General features: G+C 33.4%; 1 protein-coding gene and 1 pseudogene across 3 annotated transcripts; one reads left to right on the top strand and one right to left on the bottom strand.

Annotated features, from left to right (window-relative positions):
- Positions 1-1,719: 1,719 nt before the first annotated feature.
- Positions 1,720-4,887, top strand: LOC143573283 (uncharacterized). Of its 2 annotated transcripts, none has more exons than XM_077058206.1 (4): positions 1,720-1,840; positions 2,604-3,146; positions 4,134-4,459; positions 4,540-4,887. In XM_077058206.1, the coding sequence occupies exons 1-4, from the start codon at positions 1,777-1,779 to the stop codon at positions 4,744-4,746; spliced, it is 1,140 nt and encodes a 379-aa protein (XP_076914321.1). In that variant the 5' UTR covers positions 1,720-1,776; the 3' UTR covers positions 4,747-4,887. The 2 variants fall into 2 exon arrangements, with proteins under 2 accessions (XP_076914321.1, XP_076914320.1); XM_077058205.1 differs by having other exon boundaries at positions 4,110-4,459.
- A 329-nt stretch (positions 4,888-5,216) lies between these two features.
- LOC143573282 (triacylglycerol lipase OBL1-like) lies at positions 5,217-9,759 on the bottom strand (annotated as a pseudogene). Its single transcript, XR_013142401.1, has 5 exons — positions 9,421-9,759; positions 9,119-9,312; positions 7,392-7,425; positions 5,892-6,531; positions 5,217-5,509 (listed from the first exon to the last, which is right to left on the bottom strand). The product of XR_013142401.1 is annotated as a triacylglycerol lipase OBL1-like (transcript).
- Between the last annotated feature and the right edge of the window lie 1,948 nt (positions 9,760-11,707).

Raw genomic sequence — 11,707 nt, 5'->3', positions numbered from 1 at the left:
CGACCCGAGGCTAGGAGTGTTGTTAAACCGTTTAAATCGCATAAATAAAAGCAAATTGATCAGTTTGAGATTTATATTAAGTTTCATGGTTTGGATTTTGAAACCTATCATTTAACCTTTAAATTATGTATATGCATAATATTTACTACCCGCTTCTATCATTTTAAAAACTTTATTACAAACTAACTATTTTGAAAAACATAATGCTTTAAACCGTCAAATCGAGCTAATATTCATGTTCAATAGAATCATCCGATTTGTTTTATTATCGCTTTTCTATTTATAGACCTCTTTTATCGATGCTCATAGAAGCGCAAAGACTCTTTCCTTCACGTAAGATCCACACTACACACATCTCTCTCTCTCTCTCTTAACAATCAGACAAAGACCGGTTGGTGAGGCTGGTTAGAACCAGGGCCGGCCTTTAGGGAGGGCGGGTGGTCGACAGCCCCCCGGCCCGACACCCCGTTAGTCTTGAAGTTTTTGCTTTTTAAAAAATATATGTATTTTTATGAAAAAAAATATGTATATTTAATGTTTAAACTTTCTTACATAACAACTAGTTTGACTTAGTGGCAAAAGGTATGGCTCTCAAGTCTCAACAAAAAGGTTGTGATATCTAATCTCATTTGGGACACGTTTAAGCCTAACTTTATACAAAAGTTTTTTACACAACCCAAATCATAAACAAAGTATGTTCATTTAAAAATTATAAATTGTTTAAAGCAAACAAAATATTCATTTTACTTGAGACTCAATATATTTTTCTCATTCGGCTCAATAAATATTTTGGCTTCTTGGAGCTAGGCATGGTTAGAACGAAGGCCTATTTTTATACAAAAGTTTTTTTATAAACAAATGAACCAGTAAGACTCTTAGGACCCGTTATAGCTACGTGAACATTGCCACGAGAATAAACGAATTTCGATGCATCCACCTCATCAATAATCTGGTCAAACAAACAAGACCATACAAAAAAGTGAAAAAAACACTTATTATTATTATTAATAATATATCTTCTGCCAAATATGCACCAGTTGCTTCAGGTTTTAACAAAACAGTGAAAACTGAAAACACCAGTTGTCTGTCATCTTCCTTCCTCCACCGATCCTCGTGTCACTATTTCTCTTCCATATTTGATACCACATTCCAAATTCCAATGCTATACATATATTAATAGATTGATTCTCTTCATTTTAATATTCCATCAACAACAATGCCTGAACTGGCAGCATTTCACGATCACCATAACCGCCGCCGGCGTGGCCGTAGAAATACTAGTCCTGACTCATCTACCTCCAACACATCACTGGTAAGTAACTTATCCAAATGTGCATGTGAGAATAGTAATTAAATTGATTTAGGAGCCTCTTAATGATTAAGAAGTAACATTTTAGTAGTTAGCTCTCACCCACTCACATTATCGCTAAGAGGCCATGAACCATACCAAAGTATTGATGTCGAATTCGTCTTCTACGGATTGTTTGTGATCTAGCGTATTTGTAATGTTTGATGATACAACAGTATTCATCGTCAGGAGGAATCCGTGGTCCAGATCCAGATCTAAAACAGGAATTAACGGCACCTAACAATGCCAATGACGGTCCCTACGTGAACGTGGAAAAAGCAGTAGCAGAAGAAGGTATATATAATGTGACCTTCCTAATTTAATTCCTACCGTTGTAATTAAACTCAAATTCAAGGCTAATACCTAACACATATATATGTATAATTATTATAGGTTTCAAATTAAATGCAGCAGCTATAAAACTAAACATGGATGCAGCAGAGAATCAAATGCATACCCTCAGTTCACCCAGAAGCTCCTTCTCTTACAAAGGTACCAATTCAATTTCATTTCTCTTCCGTAGTGTTTTTTTTTTCAAAACTATATATATATAGTGGAAAGTTAACGTACAAATGAAATTAACGTGCTAAACATGAGAATCAAGTAGAGTAATTATGTATACAAGTAGTGTAATTATGTAATTACATCATATAGAGAAATTACATAATTACTCTACTTGTATAATAATTACTCTACTCGATTCTCACAATTAGCACGTTAATTTCATTTGTATTTGATCCAAACCCTTTGTATATATATCATGCTCAAATTAGAATGCTTGTTTTTGTATAGTGTATTTAAAAAAAATAAACATTATTAACGTACGAAAAAATTATAGCGGTTTAAAATCGTGAGTGGAAGGTTGTTTAAAAATCAACAATTTGTTTTAAAAGTTGTAATTACTTAAACTCTTAAATTATGTAATATTATGTATAAAAGTTCAGATAAGTACTTTAAAGTTCACATAGTATAGCTTAAAGATAAACAATTAAATGTAAACACAACAAATTAATGAGAAAAAATAATAATTCAAACATTAACATATTAGTTCATGATTTGGGTCAGGAACTTGGGTTAAAACCAAGGGCCGATTTTGACTGACTTTGATCGCCTGTTGATTTGTTGGTCCGACTAGATGAAATCACATTGGTCCTATTAATTGGCGATTATTCTCGATTTTTACAACACTGCTTATCTTCAATCTAATCTGCCATTGTTACATACTGCAATACTTGATAACTTGTTCTTTGATTAGAATACCAAAACCAGAAGTTAAGATCTGACAGAAGAAGACCTGCAAGTTTTGATCTGAACAATCAAGCCATGAATGTCACCAGCTCGTCCCCGAGATTAAAATCAGCCATGACAACCTCTGCTTCAGCCAGAAGAACACCATATTATCAGAAAGGTTGGAGTTCAGAACGCGTGCCTTTGAACACAAATACTAACAAGAGTACATTAATGGTGTATAATAATAACTGGAAGGCATTGTCTTCCAAATGGGAAGATGCAGAGAGATGGATAGTTAGTCCAGTTGCAGGAGAAGATGGTTTAAACCATTCGGGTCAACAGCAGAACCGGACCAAGTCAAAGAGTGGACCGCTTGGGCCCCATGAGTCTGAATCACCAGTTTTAACTGGAGTGAATGTGGACTATAACTCGTTGATTCAGTATCAAAATGGGCGTGATAATAATGGGAATGTTTGTTCAGTGATGGATCATTGTATTGCAAGGTCAGTTAGCATGCATGGTGGCTCTGAATTGCCGAGTCAGCATTCATCGTTGCGGATTGCTCAAGGTAAATCATCCCCCTCCCAGGTCTTATTTTATAAAACTATGATTCACATAAAGATAGGTCTGTAAAGAACCGAACGATCAGTGAGCCATTTGGCGGAATAATTTCGTTTACGTTTATTTATTTAATAAACGAACAAACATGAACAATAACAATTTTTTGCTCATTTTGTGAAATGAACAAACATGAACAAATGTCCCCTTCATTTATTTATGTTCGTGGACGTTCAGTTCATTTAATGGTTCACATAAAGATAGGCCTGTAAATGAACCGAAAGTTTAGTGAACCGTTTTGCCGGAACTTCATTTAGTTATTTTATTTAATAAACAAACGGACATGAACAACAACAAAGTGTTTTGTTCGTCTAGTTAAATGAACTAACACGAACAAATGCCCCGTTCGCTCATTTATGTTCGTGAACATTCGGTCCATTTAATCACATAAAGATAGGTCTGTCAGTGAATTTTTCCCTGGGAGTTTGTTTACTTAATGAACGATTGAACACGAACGGCATTTTTTGTGCATTTAGTTACACGAACGAACATGAACAAATGTGTTGCTTGCTACTTATGTTCGTGAACGTTCGTATGCTCGTTTACATTCATTAGTTTACGTTCGTTCGCGTGTATATACATTTTATATCTTTTAGGTCCGTTACAATTTAGTATAATATTTTGAAAATAAAATATTACCCAATATAATTTAGTCTAGTTAATTGTTTTTCTAGGCTCAACATATTGATGTTCATGTTTACTAGTAATTGGTGTTCACTCAATTATGTTCGTTCATCTATGTCCACGAATGTCATGAACCGTTCATGTATAGTGTTAGCGACAAACATAAACGGACACGAACCCATTCATTTTCTTGACTAATAAACACAAACAAGAAAAATCCGTTTGTATTACCATTTGTCTTCGATGGTTAAAGTTAAACGAATGAACATACCCCGTTCATGTCTGACAGATGATAAAACCGATGGTTCAACAGATGCATCAAGGCGAGATATGGCAACCCAAATGAGCCCCGAGAGTAGTCCCACTTCATCTCCAACAAAACCACCCTCTAGCTCGATCCTAACCGTTGATCTGCAACATGTCCGTTCTTCCAAATCAGATATCAGAGATGTACAGGTGGATGATCAGATCACTTTGACTCCATATCGCCGGTCAAAGTCAAACGTGGAGGTTGACCGGAAAAACAAAGGTTTAGATATGAGAGAGAGCTTCTCAAAGGTTCAAAGGGAGGAAGCTAAAATTATTGCATGGGAGAATTTGCAGAAGGCAAAAGCAGATGCAGCAATGAGGAAATTAGAGGTTTTGTTACATCTTTTTTGCATATTACTTTTATTATTATTTGGAAATACGTAATAGATAATTCCATTTTGATGATTTAGATGAAATTGGAAAAAAAGAGATCGTCATCGATGGACAGGATTATTAATAAACTACAGTCCGCTCAGAAGAAGGCCCAAGAAATGAGAGAATCAGTATTATCTGACGAGCCTCCCCGAGTTGATAAATCTTCACACAAGCCGGTGTCGTTCATCAAGATTCGTCATGTGCGTTTCTTAACCGGTTGCTTTGCCCGCCCTGCATTTTAACAAACTATCTGTGTTTGTTTTAATGGCATCGGATTCTAGATTTGAACATTAATAAATTATGTGTTTTGGTTTTTGAATACACATCCCATTAGATGCATTCCATATAGGGTTTAATCTTTTCTTAATTACTAGTCGTTCTTGTTATGGGCAGTACATAAGTTTCTTAAACTTTTTCCGGTAATACGGAAACCCCTCGACCACAGGCAACCCACATGAATTAGACATTATCAAGAATTATCTTCAACAACATCCATTATCAAAGGCTTCAAATTCAATCCTTTTTGTGCTTTAAAGATTTTTTTTCTGTTTTTATGTAAACCGCGTTAGCTCAAGGATTTTTTTTGGGTCACACGCTATCTCAGAAAATGAATAATAGCTAGCTATTAAATGTTTAAATTTCAAATACTGAATTTATGGTTTAGTGTTATACAGTTATAAATCAGTTTTACAGTAATATTACCTTCAACCCAATATACATTATGTAGTCATTTTCTATGCTAACTTATTCATTGTTAGTAATGGTTGGTACAAGTTCAGTCCCAAGTCTAGTGACATCAACATAGTCTTTGGGGCCATGAGCTGCTAATCCTGGAATTATCATTCCAACCATCCGAAACAATCTTTCGACATGCGATTCCTTGTACTCTTTACCCTTCCAATATGGCAATATGAAGCTCCTAATTATCTCCCAAAGCGTGTTTATATACTTGGGTATAACCCACACCATCGAGAAGTAGTTCTTGTTTGGTTCTTCCTCCATAACCTGAATTTGGGTTCAAACATCACGAGAACATAATGGTATTATCAAAATGGTATAAAACACGAGTTGGTTTTCGTCTATGTTAATATAAATGGTGAAACACAACAAAATTAGCTAAAATAAAATCATGTCAAATGAATTGAATGTTGGCAAAAGCGTACTTTTAACATGCACTTACCTCCTAAATCTCTTTTATAAAAAAATGTTGTAGTAATAGCATTCATGTAATCATGTTTACTAATCAAGTGGACAAAAGGTTTCGGGTCGAGCTAAATAGACTATCTTGACACGTACATAAAAATGTTGGTTTTGACACAAACTTGTTTTGACCTGGACCAAACTGTCATTACGCGTGCTATATGTTGGAATATAATGAGCGTCATACCTTGCCGTTGTAGAAGCCATCGTAGTATAGAGTTGTCCCAAAGTGCTTAAAGAATAGAGATCTATCATCAAACGGCAATCTAGGCACCATATCATTGCTATAAACATACCAAAATATCTCACATCATGATCTTTAATAATCTTCATCATGTACCTCCCAAAACACTCATCCCCTACTCTGGGTTGACCAAAAGTGTACACCCCTTCTAACCTCTTCAACAACCATGCCTCCTCATGTAACCCTAGCACACCCGCGAACAAGATTGCTAACGCGCCTCCTAAACTATGACCCGTCACTATAAACTTTGCATTTGTATTCTTCTCTAAAATCTCTTTGAGCTTTTCTCTCATCTTGTAATAAGCAAAAGGGTGCTGCTCATCATTTGCATTTGGTGGTGGTTCAAGTTCTTTTGGCCAACCTTTAATCTTTTGTAAGCCGAGTGCTTTCATGAACCCACCATGGATTCGACCAATCGTTTTTGAGTTATTTAGATCTTTGAGCTCGTACCATGAGATGTCGACGTCTGTCATCCAGTCATTGGTGTTGAATGGGCCGGTTCCTCTAAATGCTACAACTACCAAGTTGGGATCTAATGTATCTTGAAACATGGTTGCATAGGTTGTGTACTGATTTCGGTAATCTGAGTATCATAATCAAGTCAAAACAACACAAATTTAGCCATTTTTTTAACCTCGAACATTACAAGCCGATCGTCAATGGATCTACTTTGTAATTTCTATAATACATTTTTATCTATTAATGCATTTTTAGTTGTTATTTCGAAAAATGCTTCTAGCATAAGATAAAAACAATATTGACTTGTCGTACGTTTACTAATTATAGACATTTACTCGTCAATGACAAACCACATGCCAAATTAAAGCTCATTTACTTAGATGCAAAAGGCAACTTTGCTTTTTTGGATGCTGCATATAGAATTCAAATCTATACTGTCTCATTTCTTTTTCCTATTTGCTCAACATGTTGTAAAGTTATAACATAGTATAATTCTATAGAGACTAGAGAAAATAAGACAAAAGATAAGTTCAAATTGATAATAGAGAAACTGAAAGTTACTCTCAAGTCTCGTCTAGTCAATCTTTATTTTTAGAACGAGCAACCAGTAAAATTAACATAGAAGTAAAACGACGATATACATACCAGTAGTTCTCCTAAAATATAAACAATTTAAATTTAAATTTCTTTTCATATTTGGCAATTTTAAAGTAGGTTACCTAAAATTAGGTAACAATATTATTTACTAAATGAAAAGTAATACATAAATTGTTTTGTTTTTGTGCATTATGCCTTAAAAAACACAAGTCACATTTTTTTATTTTTTTTAATCTTTAAGGTAAACTTTTTTATATTTTTGTTATATTCTTAATTTTTGAAACAGTTTATACATAAATAAATGTACTTTTGTGATTATTTATACAATTGAAATATAGTTATATAAACATGAGATCAACTTGACATAACACATTTAGAGTATCTTACCGTTCCAAAATTTGTAGAAGCCTATAAACTCCATCTGAGAAAACGAAACAAAAAGAGAAAAAGTCATAGAATTAATGACAAGTTAATTAAAAGATTTAGGCTTGCACTGCAAATATAAATGGGTAGTTAGGAAGTCCTCACTTTATGTAAATATTTCTTATAATTGTATATTATTTTCCTATAGCATCAAACATATAGTTCCTAATCAAACAAGAATTTGTTTGAAGGAATAATTTTAAAAGATAACTACGTTTTTTTTACTGATTACTATTTAATTTAATCATGTTATTTTATTATCACCAGCTCTGTTAATTTTTTATATTTACTTTTTATTGTTTTATTTATTATTCGTAAATAATTACAAAGTACTGGGAGTCTGCGAGTACTTAAAATCTAATTCAATAAGGAGTACTTTGTTAGGTTTTATTATTTATTAAATTTTTAAATAAGACACTCTGAATTTTAATAATATCATATTTTTTCAGTTGTTCAATAATAATCTCATCTCTAAAATAGCCACCACTGATCTCACCTTTCACATTATTTTCTTACATTAGATCTCCGTTAGAAAAACTTAACGTAGTTAAGTTTTTTTCTAAATTTCGAACTTATGTTAATAGAGTTTTTGATCGGATTAAGGATACGAGTAGATTGATATAAAACTAATATCCTCGAAACGGTGCTCCTACCGGTTTTATTTTTGTCAATTGAATGTTTAAACACCTAAATTGAAGCACCGTTTCGCCGTTTGGAACACCATCTCGATGTCAATTTTACATCAGTTGACTCGTATCCTCAATCTGATCAAAAGCTCCAAAACATCAACTTGAATTTTAAAAGTTTTCTTTAATGGAGGTTCAATGAAAACAGTTAGTGAGATTGGTGATAACTATTTTCTGAAATAAGATTATTATCGACCAACTGAAAAAAAAATAAGTTTATAAATTATCCAATTTGCCTTTAAATAATCAAAACTACGAAGTGGTGTAGTTTGTTTGAAACATTGGAAATTTAGATCTAAAATCATAACTAATTTCAACCAACAATTATCATTAAAATAATTATTAATAAAAAACAAATAGTACTGATCCTAATTCTTCATTAGAATAATCAAGGTCGGGAATTCGTATAAGTTTAAACAATTGAGACATTGAGTCATGGATGCATTTTCTCTCACTTAACTTATCAACACTAAAATAATTGATTTCTTAAAAAGATAAATAATAGTCATACGTGTTGACCGATAATATTCGTACTAGTAATACAACGAATGACGTTCTAAACTTTCACTTTTGTTAACAAAAACAATCACCGTCTAACAGAAAAATGACTTCGCCTGCCTCTTATAAAGTAATTGATTGATGTAATAAATAATCTTGAAGCAACGTAAATAAGAGTTAAATACAAACGAAGTAACTTTTTCATTAATTCGAAATTATCTTTGGCAACAAAAATGAAAATTGAAAGTTTTATTAGTCACCATATTACGAATTATCAGTGACCAACATGTTCTACTTTGAATTACTAAAATCACGCCAATTTGTGTTTTATTTGTCAATAAAATTATAATTTGAAACCAAACCAATCCAAATAAAAAAAAATCAACATGTGTTAATTTTATACGATGACTCTCATAGCCATTAATTGTTTGATATCGATCAAAAGTTCAAAACCTAATTGTACGTTTGTTGTGTGTTGTGTGTGTAAGAGAGAGTTTATCAAGTGACCTTCAGTTGATCTTGTATGGCAGCTCTCACAAAAGCCTCATTTTCATAAGACAACTTTGCAGCCATCATCGATAGCGATGAATTATATCTTCCGTCGCCTTTTTTAATACTCGTATCAAGTTTTAACCGATCATCAAGCTTTCCGATAAACGACACAAACTTTTCTGGGGCCTCCTCTGGCCTCACCACCTTCCCTACAAGTCAAAACCAATTACCAAAGCGTTCTCCCAACACTACTAAACAAATGAGTATAACAGATAGACAGTTTAAATAAAAACACAATTTTTTATTAGTAAACTAACCTCGTATACGATTCATCAGAAATCCAAAGAACCCTCCATTGCTTGATAAAAGATTCAACCATATCTCAATCAAAGACCCTATTTTCGCCATCGGCTTCTCTGCCCAAATAAGAACTTTTTGTGCGAGGATGGACGCGAAGATGACAAGTCGTCGCCATATATTTTCCCCGTTTGATCTCCCAACATGTTCAGATTGTTCATCGTAAAACTTTTTAGTGTTCAAAAAACTAGTTGAACATGTCAAAATAAAGGCTAGATCATAGAGACTTGCTTCTTTGGCATTAACCAACAAGTAACTTTCACAGAATTCTTCAGCAGTTGCCATGGCTTTGAAGCTAAGAATTTAAATGGTATAAGCAATGAAAGGGAACATATATTTATATATACTTATATGTTATTATATAGTTAGAATTACACATGATGACATTATTCAAGTTGTTGACTTGTATTATAAGATGCGACTCAGATCACGAATGACTTGGCGTCCGTTTAGATTAGTCGTACTTAAATTTCACATAACTAAAGAGGAAAACTACTATTTTGGTCCCTAGGATTTGACATATTTAACGGTTTTAATTTAAAAATATATTTTTACATATTTCTATGTCCCAAGCTCATCAGCTACACATTTCTCCGATAAAAAAAAATCAATTTCATGTTTCCTCTTTTCAAAACCTTTCAAAACCATTAGTTACATATTTCCTCAAACTAAAAAATCAATTACATTTTCCACTTACTAGAACATATATATTACGTATTTATCCGTTTCATTAAAAATAAGTTATTGAATGACTATTTTATCCTTATTTTTATTAACGGATTTTTATGCATTAGATACCGATTCATTTCAGGTATGCGCTTGGCATTAGTAACCTGCTACGCGTCCAGCGGCGATTATGCGCTTGGCACCGTCTCGTGTTGGTTATGTGTCTGACGTCGATAATGCATCTGGACGTTAGGCGTCCGACACTAGTAATGCTTTTGATGCCGGTTCACAGGTCAGTTGTCGGCAAGGCGTCCGACTCTAGTTATTTGTCCTATATTGATTATGAGTCCGACGCCGGTTACGCCTACGACGCATGTTACGTGTATGACATATATCGTTGATTGCTTACGCGTCCAATGCCGGTAATGCGTCTAACGCAAACTTCATGGACTATAATAGTTAAAAATATAACAATTTTAGTGTCTGGGACCTAAATCGTTACAAAATGCAAACTTCATGTACTAAAACAGTTAAAATATTTTTTTTAGACTAAAAGGTTAAATATGCCAAACCAAGGGAGCAAATTAGTAATTAGTTAGAGGAGTCAAATTAAACGACTTGTATCACTCTTGTAACGAGTTAAAATAAGTACTGCTATAAATTTCCTTGTGTGTCAAACTAGGTTGATGGTTTGTCTAAAACTAGACATCTTTTGACGTACGTTGAATTGAACTCTGAAGGTTATAAAAACATATATATGTGCTTATAAAGGTGTGCAAATTGTACATCTCTTGAAGTTTTGTTAACATAAATAAAGCATGTGGTTTTAGATCATGTACATAGGCAGTTTGTTTTGTCTGTGGTATACTTACTGGCCCCGCCATATTAACTTGTTGATACCGCAACTAAAATCTTTTAACCAAGAAATCATTTGCTGAAGGGATAAATGTATGAAAGTTGTACGTGTTGCATGAACCTGCAATCGTGACCATTGATCCTGAAGAAGCTAGCTAATGGACGTCACGATGCAATCGAAGATGTTGTTGACCTTCAGTAATTCTTTTACATAAAATGAATATGAAATTTAAATAATCAAAACCACTAGCTAGATTCCAGATGGCCATCAAATTATAAGTCTTTTCCTACAAGAGATAGATATGTCGTTTTCAGATTGGGTTGTCAAATGCTTAATCCAACTTACAAACTTCATTTTTTTATTTTTAACTTTTGAAGTGTATTGATTAACTTCCATACTCATCGTTCTTTTCTTATGAAACTAACAAGTGTATTTATGTTTTACATTTGTTAATTTTGTTAACATGATGCAAAGGTGTATCTATGAGCATTTGGTCACTTACATAATATTTTGTTAGGAACTATCCAAGAGAGTACTATCTATTAAGCGAGAAGTGTTCTAATTAAGTGAATACCGGCTAATTAATATGCGCAAAATATATTGCTACTAATTTACAATACCAAATTGCTCGAAATACAAGTACACAACATATGGAAGTCCCATGCATAGCCGTCCATGAAAATGTGAACTTTAGTCCCAAAACTCACCATGAAACCGAAACCATA

The sequence above is a fragment of the Bidens hawaiensis genome, unplaced genomic scaffold (assembly GCF_021521415.1).
Source record: "Bidens hawaiensis isolate Kalapana, Puna unplaced genomic scaffold, B.hawaiensis_p1.1 tig00026291_1, whole genome shotgun sequence".
In the NCBI taxonomy this organism is placed as follows: Eukaryota; Viridiplantae; Streptophyta; class Magnoliopsida; order Asterales; family Asteraceae; genus Bidens; species Bidens hawaiensis.
This window is presented reverse-complemented; position numbering and strand designations above follow the sequence as displayed.